Source organism: Ambystoma mexicanum, chromosome 6p (assembly GCF_040938575.1).
Source record: "Ambystoma mexicanum isolate Mex_15411 chromosome 6p, UKY_AmexF1_1, whole genome shotgun sequence".
Classification (NCBI taxonomy): Eukaryota; Metazoa; Chordata; class Amphibia; order Caudata; family Ambystomatidae; genus Ambystoma; species Ambystoma mexicanum.
Window position 1 is genome coordinate 244,028,628 of NC_090935.1, and position 16,879 is coordinate 244,045,506.

At 49.7% G+C, this 16,879-nt stretch overlaps 1 protein-coding gene across 2 annotated transcripts in view; it reads right to left on the reverse strand.

The window, feature by feature from the left end:
* Positions 1-1,419: 1,419 nt before the first annotated feature.
* Positions 1,420-16,879, reverse strand: part of SMAD7 (SMAD family member 7) — a 49,724-nt gene continuing 34,264 nt past the window's right edge. For both annotated transcript variants that reach the window (XM_069626952.1, XM_069626951.1), the window contains exon 4: positions 1,420-3,469. In XM_069626952.1, the coding sequence (XP_069483053.1) occupies positions 2,931-3,469 (539 nt within the window). In that variant the 3' untranslated portion in view covers positions 1,420-2,930. The remainder of the gene's footprint in view (positions 3,470-16,879) is intronic.

Sequence of the window (16,879 nt, forward strand, 5' to 3'; positions counted from 1 at the left end):
TAACAGCAGAATATCCCCTCCACAGAATGCATGGAACCGCCTTTAAGGTATGGTGCTTACAACACACAGAGGCTTAATTGCAATGGCAAAAAACTCCACAAAATGCATGGAATAAATAGCCTTTCAGCTTCAGTGGTGGGGAAAATCTTGTACAAGGATTCAGAAAAACCATTAGCAAAGACACACCGGCTGGTGGGGCAACATGCACAAAAAAAGTCTAACTGGTGGGTGTACCGCTATAGCTGTTTGATGGTTATTCATTTAGGTAGGAAAACCATTAGTTATGGATATCTGTCTAGGATGTGCCCTTGAAAAAAGAAACTATGTTTGCTTTACAATTTGCACTCTAAAACATGTACACTCTAAAAAATGATGACACCATGACCAAGAAATATCTGACCCAGTGTCAGTGCATGTTGCATAATAGCAACAGTGATGCTGGTCCCCTGAGATTTTTTGGGAACTGATACTGTGCATAAGCCCATCAGTGGTAGGCACCGTACTGAGCCAGTAAGGGAACTGGAGTCTAGGAATATTATAAAACTCAAACCAGTACTCCCAAAGGGACACAATATAGACGAGCAATTGTACGTATTCTGGGTGAAAAGTCTAGGTAGGAGCCTGTGATAAATGCCAGCACTTTGTGTTTGAGCGCATACATGTATGTCAAAGCAGAGTTTATCCATTTATGAAGATTCTGGAGTCTTTTGGTCTTGTAATTTGTGGATCCACTGTCATGTGAGGTCTGTGGTCATTTTTTTAATTCTCTATCACCCAAGAGCCCAGCATTCATTAATAAATAACATTGGATTTTGTGCACACCTTTTCACGATATGCAGTATAATGTTTGAGCTCATGCCGGTCTGATAGCACAGCCAGTAGAGCACTAGCTTTGACATCTGTGCAGAGCCTGCTGACGCAGGTTCGAATCCCGGCAGGTTCAATCTCAGCCTTTCATCCTTCCGAGGTCGATAAATGAGCACCACACACCGTGGGTAATAATAAGCAGCGCTCAGATACCTGAGGGCTGGTAGCGCTATATAAATGCTAAATTATTATTAATTTATTTTAGATTAGCACCAATCGAAGGATTATGTTTAGGTATTCATTCTTGTACTTGATTCTTACTTACTCTGGATTAAATATCATTTTAAGTACACCTTCTATTTCTATTTGGAAGAACTAAAGTAGGAGTCTACCCTTCCCAAAGAGCAACAGTAAAGTACTTTTGTCTTTCATTTAAAAAACAAAGCTCTCTAACAAACAAACACGCTCTTCCAGGTTGACAAAAATATATATACATAAAATCAAGGAATACCCTTTTTTTAAAACTCTGTAATAGAAACATGTCAACAAATCTTGGCCAACTACTCAGCCAGTTCCTAACACCCATAGAGGAAAAACCACCAAACGTTGTGTTGTGTTTTTTTTTTTTAATTTGGCATTTGTTATTTGCATTTATATTAAGCAAAGTGCATCTTTCTTCTTTTTTCTCGTCTATACACATTGCACAATACATAAATAATGATGCTTATAAAACGTCTTTATATTTACAAGTAATAATATATTTATATATAACATAAAATACATTTTCTTTAATAAATCTTAATTTTAAGGAGTCCTTTTTCTCTCTCTGAAAGCACTACGATGCTTAAGTTCCGGTGAGAGTGCTTCTCTTGTTCATTTAAACTTTTGATAGTTAGAAAAATAGCTTATGTTAAGGTCTTAAGAAGCTCACTGAGCTAGGAAAAATGTTGCAGTTACTCTCATACTCGGGCGTATGAGGTCAAGGAGGAACGAAAGAACATCTTTATTTCTGGGCATGACCAGTACCGTATTATCTGTTTCATGAAGAGTTAGTATGCCCCGCACACCACAAGAATAACGTCTTTCAGCCATCTTGGAAGTTTCTCTGTCGCCCTTTGCACCTCTTGCTCAAATGGGTAAATGCGATTGTTGTACAAGAACCGGTCCTTTTTTTTTTTAATTCAAGCCTTAGAATTAATGGCACAAGCACAGAAGAGTTTGTCTGTAAAACCGCAAAACTTGAGGCGCTTCAAGGTGAGATATTCCTTTAAAAACATGGCCGTCTTTGACAAGAACAAAGATGGCGGCCGCCATGTTGTACGAAGGTCCTGGAAACAGTCAAGAGTGGAAGATTGTACTGGACTGGACTTCCAAAATGACCTACTGTCACGAGTCACCTGAGCTGTCTAACTAAAAACAGTGGGACAGAAGTGTTGAGGGACTTCAAAAGGTTTTGCGGTTCTCACACAAAATCTACCATGTACACGGTCAATAGTGCTTTTTTGTATGTTTTGCATTTTGATTAGCTCCATACGCCCCCTATACGCCACGTTGGTTGAATAACATCACACAAAAAGTTGGTTTCCTTCAAGCCAATGCAGCGGGCACGGTTTCCTTCAAGCCAATGCAGCAGGCACGTGCGGCAAGAAGCAGCTGTAATGTGCACACCACCAAGAAGTACGGATGGAACCTCCCCTATCCATCAACACTTCAACCCACCTACCCGGTCAACACCGCCTCCCCCTCCCTGGAAGAAAAAAAACACAAAGCAAAAGAGGGCCCACCCAAACCAGCAAGCAACCTCCATGTGCTGAATTCAAAGGGATTCTTCTAAAAAGAACGAGGTACCTGTTATTTTTCCCTGCTATCCTTCTGTCACACGGCTCTTGCCCATTGTCACTCACTCCCCAAAGCAAAGGCAGGTCATTCATACTTAAGGAAATAAAACATTTTGAAATAGGCCGGGTAAATCTTCCCATAAGCTACTTCTCGAAACAAAAAAAAACAAGAACAAACAAACAAACCAACAAACAAAACAGAAAGTTTGCATGAAAAAACAAGCACTCGGAAGGAAATACGTAGCAGCAAAGTAGTTCAACGTCCATAGTCCACTCAATTTTGAGCTATCGGTTATTAAAAATAACCTCCAACCAGCAGGGACAGCTGCTGATGAACTGTCTTGTGTAGCACTGGCCCCAGCCTTTGACAAAGCTGATCTGCACTGTGAATCCAGTCCATGGCTGCTGCGTGAACTCGTGGTCATTGGGCCTTTGCAAGCTGTACGCCTTCTCATAGTCAAACGCCTTGATGGAAAAGCCCGGGAACACTTTGTGGACCAATAACGTCCTAGAGTCGGGGTTGTCCAGTGTGGCCGACTTGATGAAAATGGGGTAACTGCTGCGGTTGTACACCCACACGCCGTCCACTTCCTTAGTCAGCTGAATGCCATAGCCAATTTTGCTGCGAACCTTTTGCACCAGCTGGCTTTTGTTGTCCGAGTTCAGTTGGCCAAGGCAGAAGCCGTTCCCCTGAGGTAGGTCATAGAAGATATCCAGGGAGGGCTCTTGGACCGAGTAGAGCCGCCCCACGCGCGTCTTCTCTTCCCAGTATGCCACCACGCACCAGTGTGACCGATCCCCTGTCTCCTGAAGAACTTGGGAATCTGCAAGAAAGAGAAAACAATTTAGTCAAGAATCAAAAGGAAGCAGAGTACTCAAAATGATACACATTTAAAGCTCTCTGGCATGTGTCATCCCCCCTCTAATAACGCAGGGCTCTGCAACCTTTGGCTCTCCAGATGTTCTGGACTACATCCACGATCAATTAAGAGTTAATGGTGAGGGATCATGGGAGTAGTAGTCCAAAACCTCTGGAATGAACCCTGCCCAGGTCCACCACAGTGCCTGACCATGCAGAGGGCAGCAGTGGCTGCAAAATTCCCAGTAAAGCAACATAATTAATTACACAGGATCAGTGACACATTCAGCTTGGGCTTGGTGAAAGATGTTCGCTCTTTTGCTAAGAAGAAGTTTTAAAAATATTAAAGATTTCAACTATTTTGCATACAAAAAGGCAAACTGGAGTGAATTTCCTAGAGGGTTTCAATCAGCAAATTGTGACTGGATCTTATCAAGAAATATTTTTGCTACATTGGAGACATTTTTTTTTTTTGCCTTTGGATAAATCATTTTTCGTGAATGCAGAACTTCCAAAAAGATGGAGGTATGAAATGTACCTAAAATCTGCACTATTTCCACCTCAACATTCAAGCAAAGTGGAATGAATGAGCCAATCGGATGCCGCCCCTGCAGCGAGTGACATGGCCGAGGCTAATTACAGGCACATTTCACTCACACACTTCACTCACATATGCACTTCAAACATTCTGAGCTCCAAACTGGCATATTTAAAGGTGTATTTTCGAAAGAGATCGTAAAAGTTGCCGAGCAGGGGGAGTGATAGAGGCAACCCCTCAGCTCCTATAATTTACAGCGCCCTGTAGCAAAGTCGGATGGAGAATAAATCTTGCACAGCCCAGCGAGGAGGCTGTGCTCTGCTGCGATGGCTGGGCTGGGTGGAGACTGGAAACATGAGGCATTCCTCGTCTTTTCCTGTGGTAGCCCCAGCAACTACGAACACGGAATTATCAACACACAAATAGCGCTCCGCGATGCTCCCTTCCACTTCCAAGCACTGTATTAATATAGCTTCATAGACCTGCAGCGATGGCTGCGCAGAACACTTTCTGCCTTCAACGAGGTTTAAGGGCCCACAAAGCCCAGTATGACCCTCCCAAATCTACTCGAAGATCTCGGTCAATGAGGATGGAATGTTCTGTTTCAAACTAAAGACAGAGGAGAGACATTCAAATGTTGGTCGTCCCCGATGTAATGGTACTCAAATGATCAACCTTGGAAGGGTGTAGAGTTGAGCCCCACCCCCAGTCTTGGGAGGATAGCTCAGGGGCAACGTGCTCGCCTTGGAAGCAAGATGACACAGAGCACCACAAGTTCGATCCCCGGGTCTGCGCTTAGAAACCTCTGGGTATTAAGCGCGTTATAAATAACCTATAACTCCCCTGCTAGGATTTGGAGATGTGACTGCCAGTGGTTTAAAGATATCTGAGGGGAGTGCTTAATGCACCTACATTTCTACTCAACTCTCGTCGGGCACTCAATTTAATCAAGCCAGTGTGTTCCTGCCCTTCGGGTGGCAGTGACTGCAGACTTCAAGCCAATTTTTGGATGCCAGGGGAGGGACATCTATCAGTCTTTAGATGCTAAGTTTGATCTGCCTTTCGCACAACCAAGTGTATGGAAGCAGCAGAACCAGTGTTTCTAGTAACCTGTGTTGGAGAGGTGGTATGTATTTAATCAAGTTCAGTGTTGAAAAGATAAAATAAAAAATTAAACTTTTTGGTTCATTATTGCTCAACACAACGGTGCACAAGAAGGGAGAAATGTTGAGCAGAGGAAAGGGGGCTCTAATTAGTCCATGACGCTCGCCACTCACCTCCCCGCACCCCCGTACAGCTGTGCCCCTCCTATGCGCTCCTCTGTACCCTACCCCTGCTGTATATTTGTCATATATGTATACCATGCACCGCTATCACCCATGGGCAGTGTATGGTGGCGCACAAGGCAGTAACTCAAACTCTTGACCCAATCGTTACAAGGAGCAGGGACTTTTTATCAGGATCAGAGACGTCTCCAGAGCAAATAATGTAGAAAATCGTTCTAACACCGGGGTGCGTTTCGGCTTTTGCCTTCTTTGTCTGAGGTATGAGCACGCATCCCCTCCCCCCTTTGCCCCTCACGCCCCCCGCCCCGGCCTATAAGGCCCTACCACTTATGCTTCGACGTGTACAGGCCTGGGCCCCCTCAGTGCACACAAAACGGGTAATTACCGAGGCATTGCTCCTGTCAGGCTGCAAGGAATGCACGTTTACAAAAACCAGCAAAACCTAGGCAGGTACAAGCGCTGGCAGCACAGCCCTGTTTTATCCCTGTGCCTGCAGCCAGGCGCGGCCCCCGCCTCCGCCCCCGGTGTGTAACGCTGCCCTCTCCCATCCCGCAGAGCTGGCATGACGTTTTAATTAACCCTAGGAGAAAAAAAAACCTAAAGACTGCAGGAATCCCAAACTGCTACAGCGCCTGAAACCCAATCCCTGCCCGCCTTCCTTTTCATTAACTTTATCAACAGCCTCGTGTCAACACCGCGGACATTTTGAAGGTAAAGCAGAGCGCCCCCATTCGAGCCCCTCTTGAGAAATAAAGGGTTCTTTCTGTGTGTTAATTTCCTGGCTGGGCACTGGGCTAGTTCTTCAGTGAAAACATGGAATGGGGAAGGGGGTGGGGCGCTGCGTAAAGCTAGGGCGCATGGAGCTTGCCAGGAGTCGTGGAAGGCAAATCCGAAGGGGCACCAGAGACCCCCCCACCCCAGATACTGCCTGCAGCAAGCGGTGCCCACCACGTCCCACAGACCATTGCACATCGAGAGCGCCCCGATTTCCCCCAGTGAAACATTGGCCCCCTTCGCTGTGCCTCACCGAGACTCGGTTTCATACAAACTCCAGTCCCACATGAAACCTGGCACCGAGAGCAGGCGGGGGAGGAGGGTGGGAGGGCGAGGCAGAGAGATGGGGTCGCGGGGAGGCGGGAGGCCAGGCGGCAAGATCACGTTACCACTAATCTAACTTTCAGAAACAAGCACAGCCCCCTGCATGCAATCAGCGGTTTATTGTGGGGGTGCCGGGAGGGGGCGACGGGTGGGAGTCCCTTCTTTGATTATTTTCCACAGGAAAGGAACCCTTGCTCCTAAGTGCGAGCATGCACCCGTACAGACTCGTTTACGGGACAATTTCCACGCGAAACGCGCGGCAAGGAAGCAGCCGATGCCTCGTGTGCTTTGCGCATGCGCCTGGCTGCAGCCTCCCCGCTGCGTTAAAGAAAATCCCTCAGAGTGCTTGCTGCCTTTCATCTTGGCTGCCCCGCCGATCCACCCAGTCATTTTCAGACAGACGTCAGCAAGGAGAGGCTTTCGGCGTGTGTTAATTGCCCGGGCCCAGATGAAGCGCGGTGCGCGCGTCTGGTGGGCCTTGCACGGCAGGCTGCGCCTACTTTTTTTTTTTTTGTCCACGGGGAGCTCAAGATGTGAGTAAATAGAAGCACAAGGCTTGGGTTGTTTTTCCTTTGCATTCTGGCACTTGTAGTTTTTATCCCTATTCCACCATCGACCACTAAATGCAGGACTACATGTAGACAGACAATAAGAGAGTCGCAACTGTGTCCAAATTCAGATCTGAGGGCACTTCAAAGAAGGTCCTGCGCGAACTCACTTGCCTACCTTGCTGATCTCCTGTCTGACACTGCACTGGTTACTTGGCTGCCCACTGAATCACGGGCCTGGGCCCCTGTCCTCCCAGTTGCACACCTGCACTGCCCCCGCCCTGGCAACCCTGCACTTGGGGCTGTATCTGCAACCCTACAAGCCCCCCGTACCCCCACTTGCACTTATCTATTACTTGTTTTTCTACACCTAACCCTACTCTGCCACCTGCTGGCTGCACTTCCTATTTTCAATGGTTGATCCTATGTTTTGCACTTGCTCCTCCTTCCCTTCACCTGGCACTTCTCCCCTGCCCCACGCCTCTGCTGCACTTGGGCGATCTCAATGTCACTGGGCCTAGTAACATTGTTGTCTTGGTCCCCTACCCTGCCTCGTAGAGCCTTCAAACACTTGTGTGCAGGCGCGCTATAAATAAAATATATCCAGTCGTGGCCATGCGTGAGAAGGCCATCTGGTCCTGTTTTTATATTTTCCCATTTAAAAAGGTAGGAAAACTACAAGTTCCAGAATTGTAAGCAAAACGTGGTGACCTACTCATGCACGCAAGAGCTCTGCAAATGCACCAGAGATCACTAGTATTTAGTCCTGACTTGTTCATCCAATGGCGATTTGCATGCCGGATATTGAAATCCCATACTTATGAAGAATGCACTGCAACTCTGTGAGCCAGCATTCAACTTGCTGTTGGCTAAAAATGGCAAGACTGCATACAGGTGCGTTTCCACGCCTTCCCTTCGTTTGAATGCGTCCTAGTGGGCATCATATAGTTGCAGGAGTTTGCGTGAAGTTTAAAGCACCACGCATAAACAACAAAACTGCCAATATTTTTAATTATTTTCTTTAATCGTATCCATCCCGGCGCCATTTCCAAATAGCGATGTGTCATAATGTACTGTTTATTCATACACATCAGTCTTGATTGGATTTCATACCTAATGAAAAGTTAGCCAAACTTGTACACATCAGCACAGATGGTTATCTCTCCCTGGGGGAGAAGCATGGTACATGGTAGGAACGCGCCACCGTTCTGCATCGCCAGCCCTTGAAGAAACGGAAAATAACCATGGTTAAGAAAAACAAAAACAGGGGACTTGACTGGTCCAGCTAGTGCTGGCCCCAAACCGTTCAAATGACCCATCAAGAACTGAGCAAGAAAATCTGGAATAGGCGGGCAGACGCCCAACCCTTCCATGTAGTCTCTTTCAACAGCAGGAACCAATGGGCAGGATCAAAACAAGTGGGAAATGTTCACCTGCTTTGATGACGCAAGCGCCGATGGGTCGGTGAAGATGGCCTGCAGGTCAGTGCAGACTCATTTCAGCCCAAGGTCAATAAACGAAGGCCCATTACACGGGGTGCGCCTGGACCTTTCTCCAACAGCAGCTCCCCAAACATGAAAAGCTCCCTCTCCCGGGGGTGGGGAGGATGGCATACAGCCCCCGCCAGTAGTGGCGAGCATGGCGGCAACGGCGCACAAAGAGGCTTTTAATTGGCCACCAGCATCAAAAGCGGAGCCGTGGCTGCGAACGAACAGTCCCCCCTTTATGCAGAAGAGCGAGTTTATGAATGAAGCCGTCTCCCACCGGGTTCTTCAATGAGCCGGGCGGCGCGACGCCATTTTGGGCCTTCGCGGTCCTTTACCTCAGAAGACTGCCGGGCCAAAACGTACTTCAATCCCCGTCGAGTGCCTTCGCCTCCGCGGGGAGAGGCTCTTGACAGACTGACTGCTCAAGGGGTTCGAGGAGAACGCGGCCAAACGCTCCCAAAAAGGAGCACGTGGACAAATACCTTTTGTTTCAGGCGCGTGGGAGCACGTCATGTGTATCTGCGGTTGTGCTCATTGCGTTTGCAAAGCAAAAAAAAAAAAAAAATGAACAAAAAGTCCCTCCATTATTCCCGAGCAATGCGCCCACAATTTTTAATACAGTGGCCCAACAGTTCATACCAATTTATGAGCAGTTATGCTCACTAAAATAGATATCAATGAATTAAAACCCAACTGGACATGTTTCTGTATTGGTTCAGTGGATCTCTAAACGCCAGCAACTCAGTCCAGTAGAATCCATTTGTAAGGGGCCAACTAGAATTTTCCTCAGACTGGGCCATAGCACAAACCACGCACTGCCTCCGGGTGCTTGTAACATCTTACTATTATACACGTCCATGGCTCGCAGTTTATCAATCCTTGAAAGTCTGAGAGGACCCAATGTGATTCTAGCATGTAACAAAGCCATCTCTAAATGGGCAATATTACTGTAAGTGGACACAAAACAGGGGGTCACGTTGCAAATGAAGATTTCACTTTGAGGCGAGGTGGTATGTTTGGAGAGGATCGGTTACTTGACATATTTCAGGGCTTTGTGGCCAAGTCTAACAACTGAAGCAGCACAGATCTAACCAAGTAGGTGCACTTTGTCTCCCATCCCCAAGGGTTTTTGCGAGTCATCATGTAATTACAGAAATAGCATCTGCTTCGTTTCACCTCCACCCGTTCATTGAGGTTAATGTAGTAATATTCCAGGGAATCATGGAAGACGCATATGGTTCAACACTCGGTCCACTGATTGGATGAGCCCGACAGATCTACCCATACACTCAATCAATCGATCGATTGCTTGCTTGGGGAGGACCACACAACTGAGCGAACACTCACTTCATTGTATTGCGTGACGACTCAATGTCATATGATGCCATTATGAGATGCGCCAAGCGCAATAGGAAGTCTAGTTGGGGTCCATGTGTGTGTGTGAGTTTAAGGCATGAGGGAGGATCCCAGGGCAACCACTCATATTTTGTGGGGCCGCAGATTGTGTTGGGTTCAACAATACTTGCAAAGTAAACCTTCCGCACAGCCCTGTTGTTGGTCACGCAACCAGGCATGGGGTACCAATTCTGCCTGTATGCCACATAATGCATAATGATTGAAGAAAGGCGTAGCTTGTGGCCCTGTGATGGTACAGAGAAGGTAGCACGCAATTCATGAAATAGACTGGTTGTGTTGCTTATCATCCCAATGCATCCAAACTCATAATGTGTGCGGTCAATTCCTTGGCATATGCACGAGACTCAAGACCTGTCGACGCTAACAGCACAAGGTCAATCGCAGCTCCTATTAGAGCTCTTTGATCCAGTGATGGTACAGAGAAGGTAGCAGTTTGACTGGTACATAATCGTTCTAGAACTGTATCTGTTTCTCTGCATCACAGGAAGCTACACTGGTTGCCTCTTCAAAAGCGAATTGAGCTCAATTGTGCCTAACACATACATGTATTAATGGAATGGAACCCACTTATGTGGACTCTAAAATCAGCCTTTATCAACCTCTTTGCTCGATCAGGCAAAATGTGTTGGTTGTCCCGTCTTCTCACTTTGTCTTGCGTGGTTGACCAAGGCTGCTCAATCAAGAGTCCCCGCCTCTGGAATGCATTGTCTACTGAACTACGCAAAGCACTCTCTCTGACCCTCTCCGGTAAAAAATTAAAGACCTACTTGTTCCAATAATCCACACCCCCGGTCAGTCTTAAACTGCTTCTCCGGGCATTGGGGTGCATGCCGTGGGAAGGGGAGCAAAAACAAATGGCTGCTTGCATTGCAAAGATTGCAAATGGCTGCTTATGTTATCCTGTCTGGAAAGGACTTACCTCTGCATTCTTTCCACAGCAGAATGCAGTACTCTTGGGAGCTAGAGCTATTAGTTGGTGATATTTTGACCGTTGGCTAGGGTGTTGCTAGGACTGGAAAAGATCTGGGGCTACGCTAATGTCGGGACTGTCGGGACTCGGGGCTAGCTGGCATTTTGATTGTGACCTTCTATCCGGGGATACAACCAAAAGACCCAGGGCTATAGCCCCCTCAGGCACCCCCCAGCAACGCCTCTGCAGTTGGTGGTTTGTATCCTCCAGTCTGGTATATGTGTCCTCAGTTGGTTGCCTTATCACAGTTGTGTAGTGCTTGTTAGTGCCTCACATTTTAGCATGTGTTCCCCTTTTTAGGGTTGGTGTCTCCGATTTGAAACTTATATCGCGCACATCCTCACGGAACCAAGCAGAAACCTGCCTCACTACACAAATGTTCAATTCCTGAAGCAGCAACTTAGAACAATACAGAAATGAAGATGGACGCACGCAAACTGCAGAAAGCAGGCGAACACGCCACGCCGCCTGCCTCTGAACGAGGGTGGGGGTGGGCATTCTTCCCCTCAACATGCTTATCTTTTCTTCCAAACATGCAAAGCAAATATTTTTTTTTTTTAAAAGAGCTGCAGTGAAAAACGGCCCGAGGCTCCCAAGCCGTGCCAACGCGAAGGATCTGATTCACGATCGTCGCCATGGGTTATGTGCCAGTCATCTAATAATGGTGATTAATCCATGAGCAGGGCGCGCAGTGACGCAGGAAGCAGCACCCTTCCAAGTCTGCGGCACTTAATTCTCCCCAGTCGCCCGGGCGGGCGGGAGGGAGGCACCCTGCCCTCCTCGTGCGAGGCCGTCTAGCTCGCCAAACAAACACGAAGTGAACGCACGCACAAAGAAAAGAGGAGGCCGCGGCCTGCCTGTCTCCAGCGGTTAGAGAGGAGCCAGCTGACTGAGGCTCGCTCTGTCCCAGCGCTCGGGGCCCGTCAGCCAGCGCAAATTATAGGCCAGCACGCCGTCTGAGGTCCCGGGCTCGCCGAGGGGCCCGGGGAAGGGCGGGGGCCCCGGCCCAGCGCCGCCACTGCCTCCCTCCTCGCTGCACATACCGGCCCGGCGCTGGCAGCCAGCCCACATTTACTTTCCTTCCTAAAGCCATCGTCACCCGCCTATAGCAAGACCCTCACAAAATAACAGCACGGAGTAGCCACATTCGGGTCGTTGGGGGGTAGGTGAAAAATGGCGGATGCAGCGGGTGGGGCAGACGGTGGGAGGGAGGGGGGGGGGGGTTAGGGTGAGCTGGTACGCGGCAGCCAATATTAAAAAAAGAAAAGAAGATGGCAGGCTTCAAAACCTTCGAATGAAAGGAGCAGCATAGTATCCAAGATTAAAGTGTTATTTGACCAAGTTAGAAATGGTCGCTACTCGATTTCCTTGCTGGCCCGTTCTTCCCAGTCACTTCATTTGTTCTGCGCGTATATGATGGTTTATACTGGTGTAGGTTGTTTTTTGTACATACTGGTGAATTTCCATTGGTTGCGCCAGTGGCCAAATACTCCCATTTACAAAAAAAAAAACACGTGCCACCCTTGGATCCTGTAAACTCGGCGTATAAGGGTCAAGTGAAATTGGCACCAAAAATGGACCATCGGCTGCCCACTGAAGCCGACAGGGCGGGGCGTGTAACTGCTGCAGGTTCTAGGGCACGCATCACACCCTCAACGCGGGGGCAATCTGTCTTTCCTGCTGTGCTGATGCCCAGGCATCTCAGAGCAGGTCCACCCAACGAGTGGCACAGCTGAGAAGCATAGGCGTGCTATACAAAGGGGGCGGGAGGGGGGTGCAGGCCGAATACAGGTTGGTGGGGTGGTAATAGGCCAGGAGAGAGGGAGTCTCCAGAAAGGGACAACAGTAGGTCTGGATGAAACCATTGGCATGGTGTATCGGTACAAGTGTGTATTAGTCTGAGAATGTCAACGTTTTTCTTTTGTCTTTGTGAAAGGTTTGTATAAACGAAATCACATTTTTTTTTAATGGACAGAGTTTAGATAATGCAGTTGAGGGATGTTCCTTGGGCACTTTTCTGAAGTCTACCTCAAGGCAAGGCCCGTAAGCACTGTCACGAATTCGGAAAACACAAGGCGCCATTTTGCTTTTTCTTTTCAGCCGTGTGAGTGTTGCGGCCCAATACACTGCAGAGTGTGTCCTCGTGCCCAGGACTGGGGCAAGTGCGCATGACGCGGAGTGTCACCAGTCAGGTTTCTGGGTTTGGACGAGTAGGCGCATTCTGAGATTCCTTTCCTCAAGTCCCATCTTTGATTTCCAGAAACATCAAACACTGTTCCATTCAGAAAAGCCAGGCCTTATATTCGAATCAATCTTACAAGCGTCTGTCTTTTCCCTAAGTGGACCTCCGCCTGTGCCCCCTGAGGCTTGGATGAATGCCGGAGCCTGCCCGATGCATGGAGGCAGAAGAATCGTGCACATTCCCATCCCAGCAGAACTTCACTGGTTCCCCCTAGGCACCCAAGCCTATACCGTGCTTAAAAAGTACTGCGTCACCCACCGTCAAAGCCATCAACACGAAGACACCGGGCTACCACTCATTCTATCTTCAAACCCCTAGACATGTCCCGTGTACACATGTCGGTTCATTACAAAAGACCAAAAATAAAATGAAGAGGACCAGCAGAGAGACCAGTCAGGTCCCGCAACCCAGAGCTAAACCCATGGAGGGTAAAAAGAAAATACAAGAAGCCGTCTCACCCCAAGTGCCCCAGAACCCTCAGTGAGCCTCAGTGCCTCTCGCGTTCAATCCAGCAAGCTAGTCAAGAGGCGCCCATTTAGAGACCGGGTGGCCCTCTTCTCCAGAGCCTTCTTTAGAGAGCTTCAGTGTTGCCCGCGTGCGGGACTCGCAAAGGTGCCATCTTGCTCCGTACCACACTGCACTGCACTCCGGCGCCAGGTAGTACAGAGGTATGGCCACTGGCACCCCGCACCCCAGCCAACTCAACTCTGAGTGCCCAGGGCAAGCACCTGCACCCAACACTCTGACAGGCAGAGAGCTACACCTGCCCTGAGTGTGTGAAGCGTGTCCGTGTGGTTGCTGACGCACCAAGTCGGCTTGATCTACTGGACTGGGTTGTGCGCAGCTTTAAGCATCTGTACACTACTTTTAATTGCATAATTACCGCCACCAGGCAGGTATATTTGCATCTCAGACCTCTGTTCCAATATTCGAATTTCCCGCCAAGTACGCTCTGTAACCGTGTTGATTTTGGTGTGCACTCCTATACGAGCAGGCATTGCCCCCACAGTGTAGCATATCTTTTTTAATTTATTTTTTAAACGTACAACAGTGGGAAAGCCTCGCCCCCCTCCCCACAAAAAAAAAACTTTGAAAGGAAGCAACACATCCCTTGCAGGCAAGTCCATGTAGTCGCATATTTCATGTGTAGCAAATGCAGAGGCTTCCTAGCCCCAGAGGGGCTGTGCTAATGGACACGCTCCTGCTTCCTCCCCGGCCCCTCGGCCTCTTCTGTGCCGCCATGCTTCAAAACTCGCTGACGAATGGCCTGCTTTATGTCCCGTCTACTTTTTTTTCCACCTCACGGCGAGTACCTGGCACCGTCAGGGGGCGATGTAAGCTCTTCCAGCCTCCTGGCTGTGTGGCCATATTCAGTTTTTCGTTAGAGTAGGCAACTTCGCCCCCATTTCTCAGAGCGAACTCCCAACTCCAATACAGTCGAACCATCCCCTCTACTCCCGGGTCGACGAGCTAGCACGGAGGGCGGACCGCCCCCCCCCCCACCCTCCCCAGCATTTCAACATTTCTTTTTGGATAAAAGGAAGACCAGTTTGCCTTTCATCCAAGATTTATTTCGAATAACCAGTACAGAGAAATCTTTGTTTTGTTCTTATTTTAGTTTCCAACCCCTCCTGCACAACTGAGCTTTCAATGTTGCCCCCCCCCCCAGTTAAACACATGGACGCTTGTTAAGCATGGAAAGCCGCACTCATCCCTTGTCGTGCTTAAAGCAAAAGGATGTGGTCGCAAGTTCGTGAGAGTCTGCAACGTTTGGGTGGTTCTCGCTGGAACCTTTTAAGCTGCCTTTAATGAAAGCATCAGGCGGTTGGACTAAAACCCCAGGGGAAATGCCCGGTTCTCCCCTCCCCACCCTATCATTTTCTCCTGCACGAAGAGATACGACCTCCACCGCCTGATACCGCAAAGGCTGGAGCTTTTCCAGAAAAAACGGGAGAAAGCGATGGAGAAACCCGAAAAATCCAAACCTGCAAACAAAAGTCCTTTTCAGCCTAGTGTGTGCGTTTTTAACTTGCTCCATCACAATTATAAAAACTGTTTGGACGGGGTGCCATTTGGAACATGTGTTGCATTCCTGCCAATACATTCCACAGGCTGAATCTGATGGAGAAAAAAAAGAAAGCTCCCCATGCCCCCACCCCCTCTTTCGCCGCGCTTTCATTCCTCCTGCCTTTCTTTACAACCTAATACCCTGCCGACTCAGGGACAGGGCCTACTTAGGGGGAAAAACAACACCGCGCGCCAGACTGGAGACAGTGTGCAGACTGAAAAAGTTAATCATTACTTCTGTCTGCCTTCATAACCTAATCACGTCTGTGCCTAAGCACATCCACACACACACACGCGCGCACGCCCCAGCCCTCGGAAACATTCCCCCCTCTGTCGCCACAGTGCCCACCGGGGCCGGCCTCGTGATGACCCCCGCCCCCACCCGCCGCAGGCACAAGGGGGAAAGGAAAGGCCACATGCGGCGGAAGCCATTTTACCTGACCCATGCGGTCGGCTTTCACACACCTCGCCAGCTTCGCAGCGGAGCCGCGTTTCGTTCCTGAGGCAACGCAGCCCCCCCCCCCGCCCGCCCCCCCTCTTAACACACCAGGATGGCTTTTCACAGCACAGGTACTTGGAGGGGGGTGGGGGGGGGTGCACATCTGCATTCGAAAAAGGTCGACGGCTCGAAACAGCCACCTCCTGTGGTGGACTGTGTGTCACTTAGCAGCGATTTTCAGTTCCTCACACGTAGTTCAAGCTAAGCTGGCCCCCCGCTGTGCTCACACGCCCCTTGCACTGTCTGTGACCACTGGGAGAATAATACCCCTCCTCCTCCACACACCTCGCAGACCCGGAGAACATGCAATACACTTCTGGCTGCAGTTGGTGTGGAGACGTGGATGGCCATTTCATGGGGGCCAAGGCACTTCCGCCCCTTGTGCGCAATGCCCCCTTGTGCGCAATGGGCACTCTCCAGTGGGATAAGTCTCGTGCCCGAGGCTAAGCCCGGTGGGATAAGTCTCGTGCCCGAGGCTTAGCCCTCCCGCCCCTCGTGCGCAATGGGCACTCCGGTGTGATAAGTCTCGTGCCCAAGGCATAGCCCTCCCGCCCCTCGTGCGAAATGGGCACTCGGGTGGGATAAGTCTCGTGCCCGAGGCTTAGCCCTCCCGCCCCTCGTGCGCAATGGGCACTCTCCGGTGTGATAAGTCTCGTGCCCGAGGCTTTACCCCTCCCGCCCCTCGTGCGCAATGGGCACTCTCCGGTGTGATAAGTCTCGTGCCCGAGGCTTAGCCCTCCCGCCCCTCGTGCGCAATGGGCATTCCGGCGTGATAAGTCTCGTGCCCGAGTCTTAGCCCTCCCGCCCCTCGTGCGCAATGGGCACTCTCTGGTGTGATAAGTCTCGTGGCTAGCCCTCCCGCCCCTCGAGGCTTAGCCCTCCCACCCCTCGTGCACAATGGGCACTCCGGTGTGCGCAATGGGCTCTCCCCGGTGTGAGACACCCCATGTGCGCAATGGGCACTCTCCGGTGTGATAAGTCTCGTGCCCGAGGCTTAGCCCTCACGCCCCTTGTGCGCAATGGGTACTCCGGTGTGATAAGTCTCGTGCCCGAGGCTTAGCCCTCCCGCCCCTCGTGCGCAATGGGCACTCTCCGGTGTGATAAGTCTCGTGCCCGAGGCTTAGCAATCCCGCCCCTCGTGTGCAATGGGCACTCTCCGGTGTGATAAGTCTCGTGCCCGAGGCTTAGCCCTCCCGCCCCTCGTGCGCAATGGGCACTCTGGTG